This window comes from Bidens hawaiensis, unplaced genomic scaffold, assembly GCF_021521415.1.
Source record: "Bidens hawaiensis isolate Kalapana, Puna unplaced genomic scaffold, B.hawaiensis_p1.1 tig00008152_1, whole genome shotgun sequence".
Classification (NCBI taxonomy): Eukaryota; Viridiplantae; Streptophyta; class Magnoliopsida; order Asterales; family Asteraceae; genus Bidens; species Bidens hawaiensis.
The window spans coordinates 996457-1023300 of record NW_027491581.1 but is presented as its reverse complement, the minus strand read 5'-3'; the positions used below and the strand labels follow the sequence as shown (position 1 = coordinate 1023300).

At 33.4% G+C, this 26844-nt stretch overlaps 1 protein-coding gene and 3 pseudogenes across 7 annotated transcripts; 1 reads left to right on the top strand and 3 right to left on the bottom strand.

The window, feature by feature from the left end:
• Positions 1-11158: 11158 nt before the first annotated feature.
• Positions 11159-19645, top strand: LOC143637229 (two-component response regulator-like APRR7). 7 transcript variants are annotated; one of them, XM_077104672.1, is made up of 12 exons: positions 11159-11295; positions 11373-11436; positions 12187-12307; positions 12522-12785; positions 12867-13028; positions 13133-13266; positions 13864-13992; positions 14089-14245; positions 14585-14867; positions 15009-15156; positions 15878-16348; positions 19500-19645. In XM_077104672.1, the coding sequence occupies exons 2-12, from the start codon at positions 11401-11403 to the stop codon at positions 19608-19610; spliced, it is 2016 nt and encodes a 671-aa protein (XP_076960787.1). In that variant the 5' UTR covers positions 11159-11295; positions 11373-11400; the 3' UTR covers positions 19611-19645. The 7 variants fall into 7 exon arrangements, with proteins under 7 accessions (XP_076960787.1, XP_076960793.1, XP_076960792.1 ...); XM_077104678.1 differs by lacking the exon at positions 19500-19645 and adding an exon at positions 16411-16658 and having other exon boundaries at positions 11169-11295; positions 11373-11458; positions 12399-12785; XM_077104677.1 differs by lacking the exon at positions 19500-19645 and adding an exon at positions 16411-16658 and having other exon boundaries at positions 11169-11295; positions 11373-11458; positions 12177-12307.
• Positions 16910-17803, bottom strand: LOC143637213 (benzyl alcohol O-benzoyltransferase pseudogene; annotated as a pseudogene).
• A 272-nt stretch (positions 19646-19917) lies between the features above and the next one.
• LOC143637210 (benzyl alcohol O-benzoyltransferase pseudogene) lies at positions 19918-20942 on the bottom strand (annotated as a pseudogene).
• Positions 20943-22491: 1549 nt separating this feature from the next.
• LOC143637249 (benzyl alcohol O-benzoyltransferase pseudogene) lies at positions 22492-23010 on the bottom strand (annotated as a pseudogene).
• Positions 23011-26844: the final 3834 nt, after the last annotated feature.

Here is a 26844-nt window from a genome sequence, read left to right as displayed (position 1 = left end):
TTATATTTTAATGGTTCGTATTTGAAATATGTCTGTTTCCAAGATTTATGTTGTTGCAACAATCTATCCACGTGAATATTTCATTTATTTGCCATGATTTTGACTTCTTTTCTTTAATAATGTCTTAATTCTCTTCTAATCTATTCCTATAATTCACAATAACATGGAATACTCTTAAACAACAAAAGACCACAAAGATACAACTATAACGATAACGATGTTACGATGTTGAGGTTTGTTAGGATGGTGGCACGATCATAGCGGTGATGATGTTAAGGCAGGAATTGACGAGGAATATTATGATGTGATAGAGTTTATGGTGACACTGATACTTTTTATTATTGTATATATTTTTTGTTAGATATATTGTTGTACATTGAATGTCATATGCAAATAATACTATTAAAGCAATACAATTGTTCACATTTCATTCAACTAAGGTGTTCACCTAGATGCCAACTCTTTGCTATGTCATCAAGTTTTCATAAATCTATTTTCCACATCTTACCCATTTAAATTTATATCTAAATATACTAAAACACACACACCCGTTTCAATTTTATAACCCGGTTTGTTTTCATATCTATGTTAACCCATTAATAATTTCCAGTCCACTAATCCTTAATCTCCATTCTTTCTCTCACAGTTTTCCCTCCATTGATTATTCTGCTTAGGGTTCTAATGGATTCATCCACTTCAACCCTCACATATCAATTGATCTGTCACATATCCCAATCCCTAACATCCGATCTCCGATATAGCGGCATCACAGTGGCTCCGGCACCTCCAATCGGAACCCGGAAACAAAATATGTGTCGATTGCTCCAAAAAACAACCCTTAAGGTAATTTTTTAGTACTCTTTGATTCCATGAATTAATCCCCTCATTAAATATTAGTTTTAATCCATTGATGTATTACTATGTTTTACGAATCAGTTTTCAACCGATTAATTATTCATTACATTGAACATTGAATGTTGACGGATTAGTGTTTGTATGTTGTTTAGGTTTTTTTTTATTTGATTGATTATGAATAAGAATAAGGTTGATGTTCCTCTCGTATGTCATGATCATTCTCGGTTAGTAGTGAATTTATTCTATAGTCCTATCACGGATACATTTTAATTAGTACCAACAAAGGTTAAAGTTCGGAATGTTGATTTTCAGTTTGTTGACTAATTTGATTAATTATCTTTCTGTTGCGTAGAATTAGTATGTATAATTTTATTGAGTTAGATGATTTATGAGTTTGTTGCTAACAAATCAATTATGTTTTCAAAGTTAAAATAATAGTTGAATTCGATGTTTAATTGATAATCAAGGACATTATGATATTACATCAAAATTAGACTAGTAGAAAATAAATGGTTTCCTTATTTAAGCCCAAATTTATGATAAGTAGTTAATTATTCTTTTGACCAACAATAATGTTTACCTTATTTACATATCAAGTTTAAATAATTTGAATAATTAACTTTAATATGTTGACATATCCAACATTCCTTTTTCTCTATTCTCTTCGAGTGTTCCACCCACCATCACACAAGAAATGTATATATTTGGTATTATTTTTCCTTATTTCCTAGATGTGTTAACATCTATTATGGTCAAAAATTAGCTTCATGTTTTTTTATTATATTGCTATATATAGACTTAACAAAAGTTTATTCTTGAGTAGGAACCTTAAGGACAACAATAAGAGATACCCCGGGAGTGAAAATGTATGTAAACTCCAGAATTCTTGAAGACTACAGGTGGCCACGTTTGTTTTATTTTGGTCTTTAATTTATAGCGGACTAGGGACTACATTTATCGCATTATGCAAGTAATTGAAGTGTTTAGCCTTTTTGTTAAATATAGAGGCAATTACGGGAGTTCGAGTGAAAGCATATGGATATATGATGTTTTATTTGAAATGGATCCACAGATTGTGGGAAAAATAACTTGATTTGCAGTATATGAAGATAAACCTCATGTTTGTAGCATCTTTACTACTTTACATATTTTAAGTATGCGCAATAGTTTAATTATCTATTGAACTTGTAGTTTTGTGTTTTATAATAAGAAAATATAATTTACACCCTTACTTATTACTTTAGGTTTTCAACTATGTATTGCAGCCTCCCATTAATACTATTTCAGCCATTGTAGAGTCTGTGGGTGGAAATGTAAGTATATTGATAGGCATTTATCGTTTGTTAATATAATTTAGGATGATGATGATGATGATTGATGTAACACAAAGTGTACACCTTTTAGCATCAAATTATCCTCTTATTTTGGTAAAACTCCATGAAAATTCGTTGTATTTAGTACTTAATTGAGTTATTTATGAATTTGCAGGTCCGGGCGCTCGCCCGACGAAGAAACGACGAAAAAAATGGCGCTTTTCGGACAAAAATCAAGAATCTGCCAAAAGTGCATGACCATGCTAAGAAAGTGCATGACCATGCTGTGCCGGTGCATGACCATGCTAAGGAAGTGTATGACCATGCTGACCGAACTGCACCATCATGCGCTTTTTGTGCACCACCATGCACCTTTATTGGAACCCGTGCACATCTGATACCGTGCCAAAAGTGCATGACCATGCTGTGAAACAGCACCATCATGCACTTTATGTGCATGATGGTGCACCTTTATTGGAACCCGCGCACATCTACTATCGTGCCAAAAGTGAAACTGCACTATCATGCACTTTTAGTGCACCACCGTGCACTCCCGAGGGCACGAGCCCGTGCACTATCCAATGCCGAGAACAAGACACATCAACTTTGAAAATGCACTAGCTAGTGCCGGAAATGCACGACCATGCACTTTTTGTGCATGACCGTGCACTTTTTTGGAACCTGCAACTCCGAGCCGCCGAAAGTGAAAGTTTGACTTACCCAAAATAGTGCACAACCATGCACTTTTTGTGCATGACCATGCACTTTGTCTAGAAGCTTATAAACACTTATTTTCACTTCATTTTGGTGTGTGGAGTCTTGGGGATTCTCTCCCAACCAAGTGCAACAATTTTTGGGGATTCTTGGAGGCTTCCACCAACACAAGATTCATCATTCCATCCTTCAATCCTTGCTTGATTTAATTTGCATTCCTTTGTTCTTGATCATGTTTTGTAATCTTATTTCTAGTTTGATTGTAGTTGTATTAAGCCTTATGGGCTAATTACTTTTGCTATCTAGACAATGTTGAAACTGTTATAAATGTGATATATTATCTATGCATGATTTTGGTAAAGTGGTTTTCTTTCAAGAATATGGTTGAATTTATAAGTTGATATTGATGGTGTTCATGCTTTTTATGTTACATAACCTTGTTAGTTTTGCAAACGTTTAGGCATTCATGTTGGAGAACTATGTTCTAGATGTTTGTTTGTAAACTTTGAATGTTCATGAAATCATTGTTTACATTACTAAGTTAGGAATGACTAGTAAAAATTAACTTGGTTATATAATTATTGATGAGTATGAAACCCTACACTTAATATTGGAAAATTGATGAGTGTTGTTATGATTCTTGACTTGGTGATGACTTGCTAGTTAAAGTTTCATAAGTTTATATTAATTTCATGAATTTGGCTACTTTAGTGTAATCTTAGGTGTTTAGAATGTTGTTCATGCTAGCTTTCCTTTGATTATGAGACTTTGTTGTTTTGACAAACAAGTTAGTCTATGTTTATCTCTTGATTGAAGGCCCATCATGATGATTATTTGCTAGTATTAAGTTGCTTTATTGAAATCTAGTATTTATGTTTAGATTCATGATGTTTTACCATATTATTGCTATTTTATCATATTAGTAGAGTGGATTTATGTCTAGGTAGTTTGTAGGATTGATTATATTCTTGTGTTTTTACTTTATTATTTTCATTGTATGCAAATTTAGTTAATTAAAATTCAACTTAAGATTTACTTGTTCGGTTGGTCATTTACAAAGATTTAGTACTAGAAATTTGTCGTGTCCATGGATTGATACTCGGTTTTTCCTGACACTTTATTACAAACGATAGGTACACTTGCCTTTCGTGTGTGGTTTAGTTGTAGGTGAAAACCTATTTTAAAACCCGATTTGTGTGGAACTTTTACTTAAATTTATATATATATATATATATATATATGTATATATATTTACACACGTCAATGATGAAGATTAATTGTGATTGTTTCAAATTAGTTGTGTTAACAATGATTATTTGTGATGTGTAAACCAGTGTAATGAAACATATAATGAAGGAACTTGGAAGCTTTTCAAGTATTAATATGTGAAATATGTGTTTTCACTTCGATATGTAAACTTAGAAACTTTATTAGCTACAATGTACAAATAAATTTGTAATGTATGATATTCTTTGTTACAGAAGTTAAAAGGTTTTGACTTTGAATGTTTTATCGTTCCACATATATGTATATGTGTCTATCCTTAACAATACTTATATACCATTAATCTCTCTTACTATAGATGAAAACGTTTCCAAAACGTCGTCATACGAGCAATATTTTGGTTAGGTGTTATGTTTTTGTGTCAATATAGCTATTTCATATTCTATGACTTTTGATTCATATTAGTTAATACATAGTTAGAGATTATATTAACATCTTTTTTTCCTTGAAATTATATACTTTATTCAAACTGTGTAATAGATATAAACGTTTATCTTCTGTAAAATACTATTTTTCTAATAATACATTTAAGACGTACAAAATTAATTATTTTAACTCATGTAGTAAACGACTACCTATCATATTTATAATATATATATATAAACACACACACACAAACACATTACATGTGATATTTTTTTACTTCTATTATAATTTTCATCCGTGTGTAACACGGACTTTGATTATTAAACATATTATTTTAATGATAAATTTAATTTGAATGATATTGCTTTTTTAAATTTTCAGGTGGTGAAACAAAATGAGTTTCTTTTGTTAGAATATTTGAAGAAGTTGATGGTGGTTTAATATGAAAGAACATGTTTAGGTTTTTTGTTTGTTTGGTGTACACTAACTTATTGTAACTTTAAACTTTTAATATCTAGACATCGTAAATGATTAACGTTTTGGTCCGAAAGTTGAAAGTTTGTGTTGCTAGAATTTGTTGTGTAAATTTATTATGTTTGTTGACATGTGTAACATCCCCAAAATTTCAATCCAAGTATGACAAGTTAATAGAAGACATTAAGCCATCGCGATACGAGATGACTAGGATAATAGGAACGTGACACGTGTATGCCACCTGTCAACACGTGGCTGAAGGTGTCTTAGAAAATGACACGTGTACGCCACGTGGCAGAAGGTGTTTAAGAAAGTGACACGTTTCCGCCACGTGTTAACACGTGGCATAAGCTGTCTTAGAAGATGACACGTGGCGACACGTTCAACTATAAATAGAACGTTTCATGGCTCATTTTATTCACACCAAATCACTCTCTCTCTGGAAACTTTCTCTCTCTACCTCGATTTCCGTGCCACCGACCCGACAACTATAACCTCGTAATCCGCACCATATACCGACGACACCTCGAAGTTCGTACCAACAATCCCGACAACCGGCGCACCTCGTTTTGCGTGCCGACCTCGAAACGCGTGACGACCTCGTAAACCGTGTCAACTCGAGACGACCGACATTCCGCCTCGAAGTACGTGCATGACCCGGCGACTCCCGAACGTTGCCTCGATTTGCGTGGTGAGGAGTTGTTGATCAATATTCTCAAAGTACGTGCAAGCGTCGACGTGCTGCCCGAGAATCTAGAAAATAATAACCTAAGCAAGGTATGGGCTCTGCCCAAATAAAATATTATTATTCCAAAGGCTTAGACCCTAGTCGGGGGTATAGCCTAGACCTTGGTCAAAGAATTATAAAATACAATGAATAAATTAAAATAATGTTTCTTTGAGAAAGATGTAATTTTTAAAATAAGAATATAGTTAGTACACTATTTCTTCATTTAAAAACATAAGATATTAACTAAGGATAGAGATAATTTACGTTTCTTATTGAAGAAGAAACATAACATAAGAAGAAACATAGCACATGGTTAGAAAATAAAGAGAAAGAATTCATGTCCAAAATGTTTTATTCAAACAAACAATCAATCAAGGTTTAAGCTAACAAAACCAGATTAAAGGTCTGTAGCCGGATTAAGAGACGATCCGGGTATTTATGTAAACCTATTTTATTATAGGTCAATCATTCAATCATTCATTCATTCACAAAGGTTTTCAAACGAGGTCACCACATCATTCACAACAGACAGTGACAGGTGAATACGTTAAACCTTTTTCAGTCAAGATAAACGGGTTGTTTATCTTAAACAAAGACAGTCAAATAAAGATTTATGGGATTACGTGATCCCTATTAAATTACAAGATAGAAAATAAAAGCAACTCAGACCGAGTACACATGTGTCTGGATCCAAACATAATCAATATAGTCTATCAGTCAAGGCTACGTGGCTGCAGACTAGAGATCCTAATAAAAGTTCTCAACTCATGGAGATAGATGCTCGCAAGGTAGAGATGGCTCAATATTTTAAATTATTAAAATATTGCAAGCAATATTTAAACGAAGTTTTATAAATAAAACAAATGTTTGAAAATCAAAGTCTTGAATATTTATTATTCGAGAAGCTTTATATTAAATCAAATAATTTGTTATATTTTACAAATAAACTAATGTTTCAAAACATAAATTACTATTTTATTATAAACTAAAGACTTCGGCTAAAACTCTGATATATTTTCAAAACAGGTACCAACTATTGTTCCACGCCTAGGCCCTAAGTGAGGGTGTGACAACATGTTTTTCCACCCGTGTATAACACGGGCCTATACCCCTAGTATGTATTAATTTGTAACTAGTTGAGGATATTGTAAAGTGATGGCTTGTTTAGAATGTAGTATTGAGCCGACAAGGGTTTTGACTATAGGTTATGATTCAGTTCAGGTCGGGTCGGGTCGGGTCGGGTTAAACAATATAATTTTTCGGGTTAGTGATTTGGTTAAACTCAGATGATTCTCTTTGGCAGGCCCGGTTTTTAGGCTGTGCAATCCGTGCAGTGGCACGAGGCCAAAAAGTTCAAAGGGGCCTAAAGGTTTTCTCGGGCATGCCGCCGATGATTTATTGTACCGGTGACTCGGTGAGTTTGTGATATGCAGAGAAGAAGAAGAAAAACAAGAAGAAGAAAATAAGGAAGATAAGGATGATGGTTGAAAAGAATTGTATATGTATTTAATATATATAGGCTCGATCATAGTCACATAAATCGCGGTACACTCCGGTACGGGTACGCGGTTTGCTAGGCTAGACGAATTCGGTACGGAGGGGGGTAGGTTCATTTTGGTACGAACCGGTACGGTGTACCATGTAGTTCGGTTTGATGCACCAAATATAAAACTAGCTATTTATAATTTATATATATTATAAATTTAATTTAATACTTTTTATGTATAAATATATAAGTTTAATGATCAAATGTAAACTAGTGGTAATAGAGGGGGTTAATTGTTTGAATACACAAACTAATTTTACATTTTTAATAGGTTTTATGTAAAAGTTTATAAACTTTAAGGACTAAATGTAAAGAATGAGAGAGTATTGGGTTAATATCAATGTAAAGAGTAGGTTTTAGGGACTAAATGTAAAGAATGATAGAGTATTGGGTTAATATCAAAACTTTTTAAACCCTAAAATAGCATATCATCCGTTCTTCTTCTCCCATCTTCCCCGTCGATCTCTTCCTTCTTCCTCTTTCCGGCGAGTCCGACGTACCAGAAATTGGGATACTTGATTTATTGTTCAATTAGAGCGACGATCATCAGATTCAAAATCACGGTTTAGGTTTTCAAGGATCGAAACGTACCGGAATTTGAATTCGCGAATTCTCCGGCGACCGGAGCGCCGGCGAATTGCGATTGGGTACACAACGTACCAATAAGAAATTCGTGGGTATGTGAGCGATTTATGTGACTATGGGCTCGATTTCCAAAAGTAAGAGTAAACGATTTAATTATTTATTAGGTTATATTATTTATTTATTATTAACGTTTATATTTGTATATAACATATATCTATTGTTTATGAGAGTGATTTTGACTTGATTCAAAAGTTATTATATACATTATTTACTCCAGGTTATATTATTTTTCATAATTGTGTGGCATAGATCTTTTACTATTTTATGCATAGATTCTTTTCTTTTTTTTTCTCAAAGATGCATTGGTTAACAAAAAGAAAGACACAAATTGGGCATTAAAAGTCGATGAAATATATTGAATATAAATAAACATAACTATACAACTAGAGAAGAAAGAGTCTAAATTGTTATATGTAGCAATTATTGGTAACCCAACCTTGCGTATATCAATTATTGATGTAAAATATATCGACCCTCCAGCTTAAAACTTATGGTTCCCAAAACATTAGTAGAGCCTCAAAATCCGCTTAAGTAAGTTCGATCATTTTAATACGCTACTTTTAATGTGTTTATGTTATAACAATTGTATTCGTATCATGGTTTTTTAAAATATAATTTATGAGTTTATATTATAAGGAGGTCCAAATTTTATCTCATACAGGGCCTAAATTTTTTTTATCATTTTCGGGGACGTATCTGCTCTTTAGAAATATCTCTTGATATTCATGATACCTACAAATTAAATTTAATTTTTAACAACCGCTCTAGCATAATCATAGCTTCAAGCATTCAATAACAAAATTTAATTTCAACAATCAAACATGTTATTCATATTAGTAGCAATATACATAATTTTAATCTTATATATAGCCTTTGTATTTGCAATATACAAAAGAACAAGTTCTTGACAAAGTAATACTTTATACTCACAAATTTTGAGACAACTAAAGTTTTATAATAATATTTCTATGTAGGTGTAGAAATATAGAATTTATATACCATGTTAATTTTTTTTAAAAGAACTTCATGTAACAAGAATTGAACCCTGGACCTCCATGTTAACAATCAATGCCTTAGCCTTTCAATTTTTATAAGGATTTGTAACATCAATAATTTTTTTAGGATGAAATCGCGAATATATACTTCACTAAGTGAAAATACGAGGGTGACCGGGATACCCGGGTCCCTCATAACATGCGCAACAATCACTTTTAACTTAACTGGTTAGACTCGTGTGAACCTAAAAGAGTTTACGTATTGGCGCATCTATTTTTAAATTCTATTAGGGCGTTTAATATAAAAGTAACTTTAATTTGTAAAATTCATGTCAAGATGTCTCAACTTCACATTAAAATATGTATATATATATTCTCTTATATTGAAATAGAAGGCAAAACGAGCAATAATTTATGTCACTAAATTTCAAACTTGAGTGAAATCAAAAGCGACATAAAATAGAACAAATTTTGGAAATGAGTGGCTAAAACACCGAGACAATAAGGCAATAGTTTTCATGTTTACTAATAATTTATATGTATTACAATCCCTTATAAAATTGAAGTGCATCTACAGGAATGGCTAATATACATAACAAGCAGGGTGAGTAAATTAACCGTCATAACCGCAAACCGAACTATAATCGAACATATTTTAACCGATAACCGAGATAACCAATGGGTCTATTTAATGAATTTTTGAAAACCGCCAAATTTGAGTCAATTTTAAACCCGCCATAGCCGAACCGCCCCGTTTATGTAACTATTAATAAAAAATAAGGGTGTGGAAATTAGAATTAGTGCATGAGCATGATAGTTTTACACTTTTATAATTATTGTCGTTATAGAAAAAAGTTCTCCACGCCTGCTAGGATTTAGGCTAATAATAATAATATTAATGATATTGGTTATCCTATTCATTCTAATGTTCCATAATTGTCATTCTATATTTCCATCCAAATTGCCATTTCAATTATTTAATATGTCAATTAAATATGTATATTCCATAAATTATAGTAAAAAATGAAAATATATTTGAATTCCACAATACAAATAGCGACTATTCAATGTTCACAATAGTATGAAAGAATTGTTTATTTTAATCACGGTTAACTGATTCATAACCAAATCATTATAACCGATTAACCAAAACCGCCATGACAAACCGGTCATGGTTATGGGTTTGGCCAAAACCGTCCTAAGCCGACCCATGCACATCCCTAATAACAAGTATGATAGGATCTCATCTAATTAATATTAAAAAAAATAAATATAACCATAATAACATAAATATCTAGTACAAATGCTTGTTTACGAATACTTGGTACCTAGACCACATACATAAATATCCAAAATGCTAATTTTGGCCAAACACATTCCTTTCATTTGTCTAAAAAAAGATAACGTCGTAATCTAGCATTAAACTAAAGTAGCCGAGGTAAACTACTACAAAAGATTATGATAAATTAAAAATTAAGCTATATTTATCCAAATGATCAAAATTTTATTATAATTTTTTTAAATAATTTCTTCTATATAACTTACCGTAAAAAATTGAGTTTTTCTCATTTTTATTTATTTTTGATAAATGAGCATATATAGTTTTTATCATATTTTTCTTTTGAATAAACAGTAAAAAAAATATCGTAATCTTTAAGCATAGTAAGTAAGATATAAATGTTGATCCTGGATAATCACTAAGACTTATTGCAAGTATTGTAACGAGGTAACTAAGACTGAATCATGATTTAGGTATACATTGTATTATAATAATAATAATAATAATAATAATAATAATAATAATAATAATAATAATAATAATAATCCTAATCATAGTAACATCATAAATATCTCATTATGCTTTTTATCCAAAATGCTAATTTTGGCCAAACACATCCTCTTTCTTTGTCTCACAAAACATAAGTATTAATCAAGCATTAAACCAAAGTTAAGGGGGGTAATTGTAAACAAATCCAATTAAAACAAGATCTATTTAAGTCAGCAACTGACACGTGTCACACCAATAACCCATCTCTTTAGATCCGGTCCAATCCATTTGGCCCGCCCCATATCCACCTTTAGATTTGTCCACCTCATCTTCCACTTGTCACATCATTTACCAACCATCACTCCACATCATCCACCATGTAAGCATCCATTCTACTATTCGTCCTTCAACTTCCACATATACACCATTTAGTCCCTTTGTTTCTTACACAAGTCATCTCTCAAATCATTTCCAAACCCTAATTCTTCATACAGAAACTGCGATTCATCGAACGATTTAAGTTCAATTTGGTTTAATTATTGTGAATCCGATCGATCTGGCTGCCGATGTGTGATGAATTGGATTAATTGACGGAAGATGTTACGGTAATTATTAAGTTTAGCAGCTTCGATTAACTGTTAATTGTTGATTCGTTGATTAATTAGAGTGGATTATGATGCAGTTAAGTGCTGAATATACTTTTGACTGTTATGGATTCAGGTGCGATTGATGCTCCAATCGTTCCGGTAAATTAGGGATTCTTTAACGGTACTAATTTCATATTCACTTTTTTACTGTTTTAACTTAAAAATCTGCATCAAAATTAGAGTTGTAAACCAGCCGATCCTGAGCTACTCGAGATCGGCTCAGTGACAACTTGAATCGAGCCGAGCGTAAACGAGCCCTAGCCTGAGCTGGAGCTTTACTTGTCGAGCTCGAGTTGGCTCGTGAGCCTAAACGAGCCTATTATTTATCTAATTATTATTTGATTTATTAATTTATAAAATATATTTTTATGATAGTTATTGTTATATATAAATTTTTGATAAAAATAAGTAGATAGAATGTATTATAAGTAGATAATATGTATTCTGTTTTGTATAAAAAGTAAATTTAACATATATGCAAAATAATAGGTATAAATATTCGAAAAGTAATTAATAAATATTAACTGAGTCGAGCTCGATCTTGAAAAACTACTCACGAGTCGAGGTCGAGCTTTAAAAATAGAGCTTGAAACGAGCTGAGCTCAAGCTTGAAAAACTATTCACAAGCTGAGCTCGAGCTTGAAAAACTACTCACGAGCCAGGCTCAATCTTTGTAAATAGAGTTTGAAATGAGCTGAGCTTGAGTTTGGAAAACAACTCACGAGCCGAGCTCAGGCCTCAACGAGCTTAGGCTTGGCTTGGCTCATTTACACCCCTAATCACTTTTGGTATCTGGATTCATAAAAATGGAGTTTCTGGTAAATTTTGTTGTGGTGTAGTTTGTGACAGGGTTTGAATAGAGATTTAAGGAGCTCTTTCCGGCAAACTAGGAGTGTGCGTTGTTCGGTTCGGTTAATTCTGTTACGGTTTTTGGTTATTTGTTCACGTACCCTGTTGCAAAAAAGACCTGGTTGGTTTACTGTTTACATATGGTTTTATGATTTCTTGATGATGGTTTTTGTTTACCTTTTGTTTTAATATTTTCTCTTGTTTTAGTGAAGATAGTTGATTCGTGAGGAGGCAGTTATGTGCTGCTTATTTTGTTGTGTTGAGAAGGGTCAACAAATTTCAAGATTTGTTTTCCAAATTCGCTTACCATCAGTGTTGTTAAATATCATTGACAGGAAGTGTTTCAATGACCAGTAGGGATGAAAAGTTTCAAAAACCGAGCAATGTGAAAGATGAACATGAGGGGGGTGTGACTGTTGGTGTGGGTAATGGATCAGGTTCACAAATCAACGTGCCACATCAGCAGCTACAGCCTCAAGGGTCCTTGAGCCATTGGGACAGTTTTCTTCATGTTAGGTCTATTAAGGTCATGTTGGTTGAAAATGATGATTCTACGCGTCATATTGTCACAGCATTGCTTCGTAACTGTAATTATGAAGGTTAGATAACGCGCAAAACGGGTTTCGGTTGAGTTGACCTGCTATCACTTTTTACAATCTAATACAATTTCTTTTTTGCAGTTATTGAAGCAGCCAATGGATTACAAGCATGGAAGATTCTAGAAGATCTGTCAATTCACATTGATATTGTTCTAACTGAAGTAATCATGCCTTCTTTATCTGGCATTGGTCTTCTGTGCAAGATTATGAGTCACCAGACGCGCAAGAGTATCCCTGTGATTAGTAATATCTTAAAAGGATCTTTTTTATTAATAATTTGTCAAATTTAATGGAAAATGTGTCTTAAATGAGCTTGCAAAATTAACCCTGTTGACCACTGTGTGCAGTGATGTCATCTCATGACTCAATGGGTCTAGTTTTTAAGTGTTTGTCAAAAGGTGCAGCTGATTTTTTACTGAAGCCTATTCGGAAAAATGAGCTTAAAAACCTTTGGCAGCATGTTTGGAGGCGATGTCATAGCGTAAGTTGAACCACTAATTATTTACATAATACATGCCACCCTAACAATGACAAACAGGCAACTCATGCATCATTTTGTTTAATTCATCCTAAATCCCGGTTTTAAGTACTATACTACCCTTGGTTTAAATTGTAAATTACACAATTTCCTTGTGAAAGCCTTTTTGCACTATAGTTTAAAACTTAATGTCTGCACTGAAATTCAAATCTTATACACGATCCACACAAGTATAAAAACAGTCCACTATATTTGTTTCATTTACACCAAATCCCGTTGGAAATGATTATTGTACCCTTCATTTTAAGTCTAAATTACAAATTACCTTATGGAAACTTACATAAAACTTGGGTCTTTTTGCCAAATTTACTTTTAGGTGTAGAGTTAGTCATGCAGCTTCTTCAACTGTAGCGTTTTTAACCAGTTATTGAACTTTAATGCTTACAAATAAATTTAGCCCCTCTTTCATTCTTGACTTGCTAAATTTGGATATATATATGCTTGCTTCCACTTTGTGCATGTTATAAATCTTGTTATTAATATTCAATACCATTTGTGACCTACCTGTAGTCTGTAATTATATCTTCTTGTTTTTATCAGTCTAGTGGTAGTGGGAGTGAAAGTGCTACAAATGCTCAAAATTCAGTGAACTCAAAAAGGTCTGATGGCATGATTGGGGATGATATAGGGAGCAGCCGTGATGGAAGTGATGATGGTAGTGGGACCCAGGTATTGTTTTCTTTTTTTTTAATTAAAATTCTATTAAAATATACAATGTGCTATATATTAAATTTAGAAATTTACTTATTTATCAATGTTTTGCAGAGTTCTTGGACCAAACAAGCTGTTGAGCTTGATAGCCCGCAAGCAGCATCGCCATGTATTCAAACAACCGGGCATCCGAATAGCACATGTGGCGTTGTTATCCACTATGATCAAAATCCAACAAAAAAAGATTTCCAAAATCAGGAAATTCAAGAGGGTTTGGATACACATAATTTAATATTTCAGTTTCAGATTTTACTAAATATTATTTTTTGGGGGTGTTTGGTTTTCATTTTTGGAATTTATTTAATTATCAAAAATTTAAAGTGTGATAATCAGTTTTTAACATTTTAACTAACAAAATTTACCTATTTAACCATTTTTACAACCAATTTGAGAGACTTTTACCTACTAATTAGTATTTACTAACTTCAAGCACATCACAACACTATCTTCTTTGATTATCGAATATCGTATAATCACTTTCAAATCGCACATCCAAACACCCCGTTTCACTGATCTTCTTGAAAAAATTATGTTTTTAACATTTTTTCAGATAATGTTGAAAAAACCAATGGTAACGAAGAACACCTTCAAGATTTTGATCTCACGAAGAACACAAGAGGTGATGGCATCATCAAGATGAATGGTTCTCAGGTGGTTAATGGAGAATATGAGGCTATAAAAGAGCCAATAAATATAACTGATACAAACACGAAACTCATAGATGATTCTAGAGAAACCGTCACTGAGTTGAGCTTAAAGAGGCCTCGGGAAATCAAAGAAGTTAAAAGTGGCCACAACATTTTGAGACATTCAGAGCTTTCAGCCTTCACAAGGTCGCGCAATTTTAATAAATACAACCTCCTTAATTGTTTTATTATTCACGAGAGTACATTATTACTATAATAATATATTTTTGGTAATCATACATAACCTGTTATTGCTACATCTGCTAATGCATTTTTAGTGCTTTGCAGGTATAACACAACCACAAATGCTACAAGAAATGGAATCACGTCTAGTGGTTTTCTACGTGATACTAATAATAATTCAGAAAGTGTGAAGAAAGACTCGACACGTGATGCTCATTCCGACGGGTTTCTTATTTATCAAGGCTTAAATGAGGTTTGCTCTTTACATAAACCTTTGTTACTGTTAGTTTCAAAAGCAAACCACTAAAGTTAGAGGTGGCCATTTCGACTCATTTACTTGCTAACTGGTGGATATGCGTTATATTTTAGCTCCATTGGGTTAAATCAGTAAAAACAAATGAGTCAGACACTAACTACGTGTTCTGGGTGAAAAAACCCAAGCAGGCCTGTTTTCAACCCGTACTAAATTTGACTTGACTTGCTATCCAAAACGCCAATTTTTCGACATTTATAACTACGGGTATATACGAACCTAGACGAGCCTGAGCTTGGCTCATTTATGCTTAGTTTTTAAAGCTTGAGCTCCACTCGTTAGTAGTTTTTCAAGCTCATCCTCGAGCTCGGGCTCAACTCGTTTATTATTTATTAATTAATTATATACATTTCAATTTTTTTTATTATTAAAATTTTATATATAACATAATGTATATTAAGTTTATTAAATTCAAATTATATAAAAATAGACCGCTTGTTTAGGCTTGTGAGCCGGCTCAAACTCAATAAGTTAAGAGCAGGCTTCGGCTTGTTTACTAAACATGCTTACTTTTAGGCTCCACCTCATTTAAGTTCGGCTCGACTCGAGCTTTTAGCAAATCGATCTCGAGTAGCTCGAGTAGTACATTTTATACCAATTGTTCAGGCTAAAAGAGACATGAAAAGGGAGACCTAATAAACTGCTTACATGCCTTTTACAGCAAGCAACGCACGCCAAATCTGGTGATATTCCACCATCTGATTCGCTGGACCCACATCGAGCCCACCACATTCATCACCACCACAACCATGTTCATCACTACAACAACATAGAACCAAAGGACACAGTGGCTAGCCAAGTAGACCCGGGTCTGAAAGTTTTGGCTGCAAGTGCTCCACATTGTGGTTCATCAAATGTATTGGGTGCCGCAGTTGTAGGCAACATTGAAAACTGTAGTCTGAACCAAAGTGGTTCAGGTAGCAAGCATGGGAGCAATGTGCAGAATGGGAGCAGCACCGGTGTGAATCTAGAAGGGAAAGATGGTGAAAGTGGCGGTGGACTGACAGGAAAAAGTGGTGCCGGCGGCGATGGTGGTGGTGAAATAAGGAAAGATCAACAAAAATCTGCACAGAGACAAGCAGCCTTAATCAAGTTTCGCCAAAAGAGAAAAGATCGATGCTTTAAAAAGAAGGTAACTTCCACTTTCACTTGGAATAAAATTGTAACTATATATTAATTATCCTCAGTTTTCAGATACGATATCAAAACAGAAAACAACTAGCAGAACAACGACCACCCATGAGAGGACAATTCGTGAAGCAAACAGGCCGCGAAAGCTCAAGCAATGCTGCTGATGATGGTTAAATCTTTATGCGATCTTTCAGAAAACTTTTCTTGTCTACATTGAAGTATTGTTGTGTTTGCTTAAAAAACCGAATAATATTTCATTTATTGATACAAATTAGTTACTTTGAACACTTTTAATTGGTTTGTTTGGGTCATCTTGTCTCTTCTCTTGATTAATTATGATGGTTAATCATATATAGGGCTAACATAATAAAATTTGTTACATCAATTCATCAAATATCTCAATGATAAACATATAAAACTCATTATATGTTGGTACATGTAAACTCTTAAGTAGTATTTTGATTGATTATTTAATAACAATACCATACAATATGATCTTCCTGAAAACGTTTATATAAAAAAGTACTCTAAGCAATACTAAATAGAAGTTACACCATGAAAATTATAGTTTGGGGTGAGTGAGTAACTTGTGTTCTTGTATAACTTGATCGTTGTTATCTTGCATTAACATGGTGTTTAGCTCTTCGGTGAATCTCTTCATAACAATACTTGGTAACCATATGGGCACCATGATTCCAGATTCTCTGTTATGGCATTTCAAAAGCACGAAAAAACTAGCAATATATGGTAAATCACCCACACCCGCTATGGTAGGCCCTACTGGCTTCCCCCATCTAAAATCAACCTCAGTTAATCCGCCGGCACGAGTCAAATCTGTTACTATATAGGTTCGAGGAATTGTGAAGGTGAAGTGGGGCCGTCCTTTGATAACCATTATTAGGTCAATAACAGATCTCATGTACTCTTCAGTGACATTAGATTTGGCTTTCATCACAAGCTCCAATGCGTGGCCTAATGGTTTGTCACATATGTCATGAGCAGTGGAAATGGCTGTTACAACGCCTACGACGTTTCCGTAGTATCCTAAAGGGAGGGGAGGGTTCAACTTTGAGAGTGCGTTAACCATGTAAATGATACGCAGCTCATCTTCAGGATTAGGGTTTAGAGCAATGGTACGACAACGCCAAAGGCAAGCTGTCAGTACATCAAAGGTGGAACATTTATGTAGGTGCATTGGAACAAACCTACGAATGGCTGAAATCTGAGTAGGCCCAAAGAAAAATGACCTACGTTCCATGTCATCTATCGAGGCAGTTATAACGTTGTTACTATCTTCAACTTCAGCATACTCAAGATGAGTGCATGTCACGCGTGGTGGATCTCTTGCACAAAGCAACTCTCTTCGCCATACTGGCGAAGTTGATGGTTTGGATGCATCCTTTGCGATTTCACTCAATGCTATCATAAATTGTACAATTCCTACTCCGTCACTCATGGTATGATTCATTCGTACACCCCAAGAATGAAGCCTCCACGTAATAGTCGTGTTACCTACCGATAAATAAAATTGATAAACATATATCATGACCAAAAGCTAGCTTATTTATTTTATATTTAGTTTTTTACTAAATAAATAGCAGTTTATGTCAATTTTAACTAGTATGGCTAGTACTAAATTTGACACAGAGAAAAAATTAAAAAAAATCAAGAAAATATCAAATACATTTCTACTTATTTTAAAAGAATTTTAAAAGTTGATTTAATATGTTGGTAATTCCGGACTGTATTCACAAGTCAAAGATTATGTAAGAATCTAAGTTGACAAGTTGGTTCCTAATTGTAATAATATCTATAAATATAAATAAGATTAGTATGGTAATGTGTTGGCCACCAAATTATGATTAGATCTATAAATATAGGGCAGATTTCGGACGAGTGATCCAGAAAGAATTATTATAACGCGTATTTGAGTCAACTGCAATAATATTATCGATCTTGTGCTTTGATAATAAAGAGGTTTAAAAAGTTCTTGAGAAACAATGTCATCATAATTTATTTTTAAAAGTTCAAATCAAATAAAGCTAAAAAAAAGTTTATGGCCCAAAGAAAACAAAAATCATTAACTTTTTTTTTTCTTTTGTTTGAACAAAAAAGATCAAACAGAAACTGGTTTAGCAGAATTATCATTTTGAGGTTGATGTTTTTAGCAAGGTTTTGAATATGCTAATTCAATAATTTAGAAATAGATTTAATGATGTCTCATAGTTGAGCCAGATTGCCAGAATATTCTTGATCACGACTGAAAATTTAAAATAATTGAATTACCTAATTTTGAAAGTATATTTAATTACTTAATTTTGAACACGACTGAAAATTAAAAATAATTTAACCAATAAATCCTCTTAAAAAATGTTTTTAAATCTGGTTTGACCGAACCAATTGGTCCTATGGAATATGGATATACTTGGTATCAAATGAAATACTTTCTCTGTCCTGGTCAAAGTGACTTAGTTTGAAAAACACAAAGTTCAAGGTAGATTATATTATTGTTTTCTTTGCTTACCAAATGACAATAATGCCCTTGGAAATCAGGTCAATCAATGTTGTTAATTAATATTAGTTGTGTGTGTTTAAGTGTAAACTTGGAAATTGGCTAATAAATTTTGAAAGTGGACATTTGTAACGGGACAAATAAAAAAGGAAATGTGGACATTTTTAATGGGATGGAGGGTGTAATATATATTGAGTGCACATTGCCAAACATTGTGGTTCATCAAATGTATTGGCCGCGGTTGTAGGTAACATTGAAAACTGTAGTTTGAACCAAAGTGGTTCAGGCAGCAAGCATGGGAGCAATGTGCAGAATGGGAGCAGCACCTGTGTAAATCTAGAAGGGAAAGATGGTGAAAGTGGCGGTGGACTGACAGGAAAAACTGGTGATGGTTGGGGGAGTGGTGATGAAATAAGAAAAGATCAACAAAAAATCTTCGCAGAGAGGCAGTCTTAATCAAGTTTCGTCAAAAGCGAAAAGATCGATGCTTTAAGAAAAAGGCAACTTCCATTTTCTCTTAATGTTAACGTGCCAGACAAAACATGTCTCGGGCCAACCCGACCCACACAAAATGAAGCATTTCATATGCAATATTAAATCAAAAAACAAGTTGTATATGTTCATTCTCCTCCCTTTTCAGATACGATATCATAACAGAAAACAACTAGCAGAACAACGGCCCCGTGTGAGAGGACAATTTGTGAAGCAAACAGGCCGTGAGAGCTCAAGCAATGCTGCTGATGATGGCTAAATCCATGGGTACCATCTTTATGTGATCTTTCAGAAAACTTTCTTCTTGTCTACATTGAAACTTTGTTTTGTGTTTGCTAGGAAAACCGAATAATATTCCATTTATTGATAACAATTTAACTACTTTCAACAATTTTAATTGGTTTGTTTGGATCATCTTCCCGCTTCTCTTGTTTAATCTTGATGCTTAATCATATAGGACCAAGATAATAAAATTTGTAACATTAAATATACAATGATAAATATATATAAACTCATTATATGTTGATACAATAAACCACTCACACATGTAATACTGCTTGGAGGAGAACATATATACTCTTAAGTAACAGTTTGCATTGATTACTAGAAACAATACCATACAACATAAATCAGAAGTTACAACATGAAAATTATAGGTTGGGGCGAACGGGTAACCTGTGTTCTTGGTTAACTTGATCATTGTTATCTTGCACCAGCATGGTGTTTAGCTCTTTGACGAATCTATTCATAGCAACACTTGGCAACCATATGGGCACCATAATTCCAAATTCTCCGTTATGACTTTTAATACGCACGAAAAAACTTCCAACATGTGGGAGATCGCCCACTCCCGCCTTGGTAGGCCCTGCATAGATTGGATTTCCCCATCCGAAATCAACTTCAGTCAATCCGCTAGCACGAGTCAAATCTGATACTATATAGGTTCGAGGAATTGTGAACGTGAAGTGGGGTCGTCCTTTGATAACCATTAGGTCAATAACAGATCTCATGTACTCTTCACTAACACTAGATTTGGCTTTCATCACAAGCTCCAATGCGTGACCTAATGGTTTGTTACATAGGTCTTGAGCTGTGGAAATGGTTGTTACAATGGCTACAACATTACCATAGTATCCTAAAGGTAGGGGCGGGTTAAACCTTGAACGTGCGTTAACGATACAAATGAAACGCATCTCGTCTTCGGGATTAGGGTTCAAAGCAATGGCACGACAACGGCAAATGCAAGCTGATAGCACATCAAAGGTGGAACATTTTTGTAGGTGTTTTGGAACAAACCTACGAATGGCTGAAATCTGAGCAGGTCTAAAGAAAAATGATCTACGTTCTATGTCATCTATCAAGACGGTTGTACCATTGGTACTGTCTTCAAGTTCATCATACTCAGGATGAGTGCATGTCACGCTTGGTGGATCCCTTGCATAAAGTAACTCTCTTTGCCATACAGGCAAAGTTGATGGTTTGGATGCACCCTTTGTGATTTCACTCAATGCTATCATGAATTGTACAAGTCCTACTCCGTCACTCATGGTATGATTCATTCGTACACCAAGGATGAAACCTCCACATAATAGTCGTGTCACCTACCAATCAAACAATTCATTCAATCAATCAATCAAGCCCTGTATATCCCACCACATAGCATGCTATCGGTAGGGTCAGGGGAGGGTGGGATGTTGGCAAGTCTTTCCTCTGTCCGTGAGAATAGAGAGGCTGCTTCCAGAGAGACTCTCGGCTCATAAAGCTACATACATGTAAACAGAGTAAACACACATCCTACAAGTAAAGACACTTAGCAATACATAGATAACAAACTACCAAAATAGCAACGAATTTGTAACCTACTAAGATTAGGGAATAAGAATCAAAAGTCAGCATCAAACAAAATATATACATAAATAACAAGGAGTCAGACTAGCCAACTAGACCCTAAATGCAAAGCTAAGCTAACTAGGTACCTTCCCCTAGAAGTAGCTAACCTTAATCCTACGTCTCCATGAATCTCTATCCTGGACCATGTCCTCAGAGAGGTGCAACTCTGTCAAGTCATGTCTAATTCTCTTATCCCAAGTCAATTTAGGCCCGCATGTACTCCTCTTTCCTTCCACAATGAAGGTTTCCACTACTCTAACTATCGTTGTTGTCGGTATGCTAACTATTCCTAAGCTTTCCCTAAAGACCTCATTTCTGATCCTACCTAATCTAGTGTGTCCGCACATCCACCTCAGCATCCTCATCTCTGCTACCTCCATTTTGCGCGTCTGTGTCTTCTTGATGGCCCAACAGTGTGTTCCATACAACATTGCAGGTCTAACTGCGACTCTATAAAATTTCCCCTTTAATTTAGATGGGAACCGCTTGTCGCACAAAACCCCAGTGACTGCTTTCCACCTACACCAGCCAGCTTGTATGCGGTGGGTTATGTCACTGTCTATCTCTCCATTGCTTTAAACAAACGATCCTAGATATTTAAACTTTGTTATCTGCGGAACCACCTGGCCCTCAATAGTGATCTGAGTTTGTTTATATCAATGATAAACATATATAATTTGTTTATATTATTTTTTATATTGATAAACATATATAAATGACCAAAATCTAGTTTGTTTATATTAATTTTTATATTTTACATAATAAATATCAGTTTATATATGCCAATTGTAACTAGTTAGATATAGATCCAGATGTATATAGTTTTTCCTAGTATTAATGAGATGGTTGTTCACGGGGAAAAGCAAATCCTTTAAACATCTAAGTTTGAGACTTGAGAGATTGAGGTCTTGAGTTCAAGTCTCATAGACAACAATGATTAAAAGGAATTCGTCGTTCAAAAAAGAAAACAGTTTTGGGTACTGCTAAATTGGACAAAAATAAAAGATACTAGAAAATATAAAATAAGATCATAGAAGAAATACATTTTTACTTATTTTTGTTTTCAATTTTAAAATTTGAAAAAAATACATTGATAATTCCGAACCTAAGTTGACAAGTTGTTCAAATTGGTTAGTTTTTAATTATAATATGATTATTATAGTACTGTCTTGCTCATCAAGTAAAGGTTGGATCTAAAAATATAGTTCTTAAGCAGAGGTTTTGAATGAGTACTCAATAAAATATTACTGTTACCAATAATATTCTTTTTCTCTTCCAATAAGCACGCACGTATATAGTTTGCATGCAACATAATTCACCTGAAACAACATCAAAGGTGAATCGATGATGCCACTAGAGCCTGGAACATCGTACATAAGCTCTTCAATACAAGGGAACGGCGGGCAAAGCATCTCCCCAAACTGCTTCAATGTAACGTCTGCCTCCGCCTCTATAAACAACACACCCTGGCCTGAGCAGTCCACCATCAGCTTCCTGGCTGGACCTTCCTTTAACCGGCCCGCAAATGGATAGTAAAACACCAACACATTGGCAAGAGCCTGCCTTATAGCATTTGCCGGATTCTTATCTTTCATATTTGGATTTTGTTGGTAAAAGAGAATCATGGGAAGGTGAAACCTAATGCCTTCCTGATCGTCGAGGTCGGAGAGAGGCTTTAGTTCTTGAGGTGTCGGTTTAGCCGGAACAATGAGCTCCGGCGGATATCTTCGGACGTTAAATGACAATGGAGTGGTGGTGATTTGTGACATATTTGGTTTAGGGTTGTGAGTTTGAGTTTGTGTGAAATGAGTATATTAATAAGGGCATGCTGAAAAAAAAATTGTGGATAGGAACGGATATGATAGTTGCACACTGAAGACAACGATACCGCCATCATAAACCATACCTACTCAAAACTAGGCGCACATACGGTCATTTTGCGTCATGTGTTGTCTAGTTAGCTTTTGGGCATTTCGAAAAAAGTGAGTGTAGCTGAAAAATGTTCTAAAACATCTCTCCCCCCTCACCCCCTATCTACCTCTCTCTCATAAAACACTCAAATTGTGAGCCATCACAACCTTACGTACATAACGCTCCTCACCATAATGCCTAGGGGCGGTGTCCCAAGCATTATGGCTCCAAAACGCCACATAATGTCATCCACTAGTAATGGTCGTTGCATAAAAATCATTTTTCAAAATTACATAATATTCTAAAAATAAATCAACTTTTTCTTAATCCTGTTACGAATTCTATGTATGCGATTCAAAAAATGATTTCAGTAACTAAATCAAATCATGATTTTATTGTTCCCGTCAACTTGTTTAAATATTGTCCGTGTTGTGTTCTTCATAGGATTTCTCTTTATTGACGATCAAACAACGATCATATAGTACAGTTATAGTTTTATTTTTGTTCAATTTTGTTTTAGTGTGATTAGTTAACTATTTGATAGGTCCCTCATATTTTTCATATTAATTAGGACTTATAAGTGTTTTAGCTTTTTTAAAAATTTTATTTCTTATTTTTTTACACAGATACCGTATAGGAAACTGTTAACGAGAATTATGGTTCTCAATTGAACCACGTTAGCATCATAGAAGCACACGCGATGTATATATATACCGTATAGGATTATCTTAACGAGAATTATGGCTCTCAGTTAAACCACATCATCTTAAAAGCACAAGTGAAATATATCACCCTGGTTTTTTATGAGTCGGTATGTATTGATGTTTTGTTCCTGTCAAGTATCATTTTAAATAGTTTTTAAATTATCGTTGTCATTTCAAAAAAAATAAAAATCAGCACATTCAATATGAAGGAAATCTTAGTTCTCGGTTCACAAACAAATATTAGCGCAAACAACATCAACATTCCACAAGCACAACAAAATAATAATAGCACAACCTTGTCAACATCAAAAGAAGGAAAAGGCTATCCTCCGGAAGGTTAGGAGGTTTTGTCATAAGGATTTCGGGTTTTGTCATAAGGATTTCCTCCCTAGTGCTTGGAGGTTCGAATCCAACAAATGTATACCAATAAAAGGGAGGGAACACCATTGTTTTATGACCATTTAGGTAAGAAGAGCTTAAAAATGTTACGACCATTCGAAAAAGACACCACTACTATTTAGGTATTCCCGTTCAAAAGGAAGAAGCAACAACAACAACAAAACCAAAATATCAGCACGGGTAGTCATTAAACACAGCACACTCAATAAAAATGAGACGAAAATAAGGAACCAAAATATAACAATTAAAATACATTAACACAAAAATTTAAGGCACAAACATATATCAGAAAATAAAATCAAATCAAATAACGATATCAAACAGCACAATCATATGGTATAGTATAAAGTATAAAGGTAAAGGTTAAAATATAAATGAAAATAAAAATAAAATGTGTAAGACGGATTTGTTGTCTAAAAAATCTTTTAAAAAATTCAAGAAAAATAATAAAAAGATTATAACTTAAAAGATCAATAAAAAATGAGAAAAGTAAAAAAAAACTAAAATGTTTCCATATCTTTCTCGTTAGAAAAGACATGATATCAAGAAAAAAGACACGATGAAGAAAATAAACTAAAAACAAAATTATAATTAAAAAAAGCACAATAGACAAAATATAACACAATATTAAGAAAAAAAATACAATGTCAATGACAAAAGACACAGTCAAATGACGAAAATAAAGAAAAAAATACAATAATAAATAAAAGACACAATGATTATATTTTTCTCAACATTGCTTTTTTTAGAACGAGAGGGAAACATTTTTTTTTAATTTGAGTTATGACTTTTTTATTATTTTTCAAGGATTTTTTTTCCAATAAATCATTTTCATCTTTCTCATTTTTACCTTCTTTTATAGAATAACTTTACAATTGTATAAAATCACAATAACAAAATATGTTTGTGTTGTTATGTATTATATTATAAGTTTAATGGATTTTGATAATATTAACTAAAGGCTATTGGATGATAATATTCTCAACTGAGTTTATCATCACTAGTGGTACCTAATTAAAAAAAAATTGACTCTTAGTGGTCCCCTCGTTATAAAAGAGCTTAACGACGTTAACTTTTTCCGAATTTCAAACTAATTTTTTAGGGTTTTTGATTGGGATGAGGATACGAGTAGAATGATACAAACCTTAACTCCAAACGATTGTCCAACCAACTTGATTAGTGTTTCAAATCGAGTGTTTGAACTTATAATTAACAAAAATTAAGTCGCTTGTAGCATCGTTTCAAGCTAAGTTTTACATCAACCCGAATCGTATAATTCTTCTGATCAAAAGCCATAATAATCAGTATGAATTTCGGAAAAAAGTTAACGCCGTTAATATTTTTTAATGGGGACCACTAAGAGCATATTTTTTTAAAATTTTAGACCATAAGTGGCGATACACTCAGTTGGATTATTATAGGACAATAGTCTTTAGTTGGGATTATTAAAATCCAATAATCCTATATTACGAGTCAGGTTAATCTACAAAGAGAAACAAAAATGAGAAGTATTTGTGCCCATAAAAAACCTCTCAAAAAATTAATATTAAAATCATAGCTCAAAATTTAAAAATAAAAATAAAAGTAAGTAAACAAACAATAATGTTACTCCCGTCTTTATCCTTAGAAAAGACACAATGTTGAGAAAAAAAAATCATTGTGACTTTTTGTTTATCAATGTGTGTTTTGTTTATTTTCGTCATTAATTTTGTTTTTTTTCCTTTTCATTGTGTACTTTTTTTATATTATGTTATATTGCTTAACATTGTGTTATATTTTGTTGGGGGTTGTATTATATTTTGCGATCTGTTGTGTCTTTTATTAATTTTCATCATTGTGTATTTTTTCTCGATATTGTGTCTTTCCGTCGTTTTTTAACGGGAATGACGGGAGAAACTTTTAGTTTTTAAATATTTATCATTATTTATTTATTTTAAATTATGATTTTTATTATATTTTTTAATTTTTCTTTAGAGATTTTTTATGTGCCCATATTATTCTCATTTTTATCTCCCTTTATATTTTTACTTACCCATATATTATATTATAACATCACACGGGAGAAAAATTCATATTTGCGAAATATAAAAGGATATACAATAATGGAAGCATACAACCATGTGTCAACTTTCTAATAAATATATATATTTTTAGCAGGGTTGGTATATCGTGTATACCTGTACACAATAATACACGAACACGAAATGTGTATACTTGTATACGATACGAAAACTTATCGTGTATCTGTATCCAAACACAAACATGAACCTGTTACTACCTGGTATACACGATAATACACGATAAGAGCTGGTTAGAAACACATATTAGACAACCTGTTTAGTGAAACAAAAGTCGGAGAGGAAATGCCCGTGAGTGATGAGTGGTGACGGGTGAGAAACAGAGAGTGCGAATGTTTTAACAATTTAAGGTTTGGGATAACTTATAATTATATATATATATTTATATTTAATTATAAAAATCTAATCAGGTACTTAACAGATAAATAGACATTTTACCTGTTTAGACACGATATTTAACTGGTAAATTCGTGTATACCTGTTTAATTAGTACACGAAACCTATTAAGGCG

Excerpts from the sequence above, each read along its gene's own strand:
- LOC143637229 (XM_077104672.1), top strand. The coding sequence starts at position 11,401 with ATGGATTCAGGTGCGATTGATGCTCCAATCGTTCCG. Across the intron at positions 13,267-13,863 it reads TTTGGAGGCGATGTCATAGC|TCTAGTGGTAGTGGGAGTGA; the intron begins GTAAGTTGAACC and ends TGTTTTTATCAG. Across the intron at positions 14,246-14,584 it reads AAATCAGGAAATTCAAGAGG|ATAATGTTGAAAAAACCAAT; the intron begins GTTTGGATACAC and ends ACATTTTTTCAG.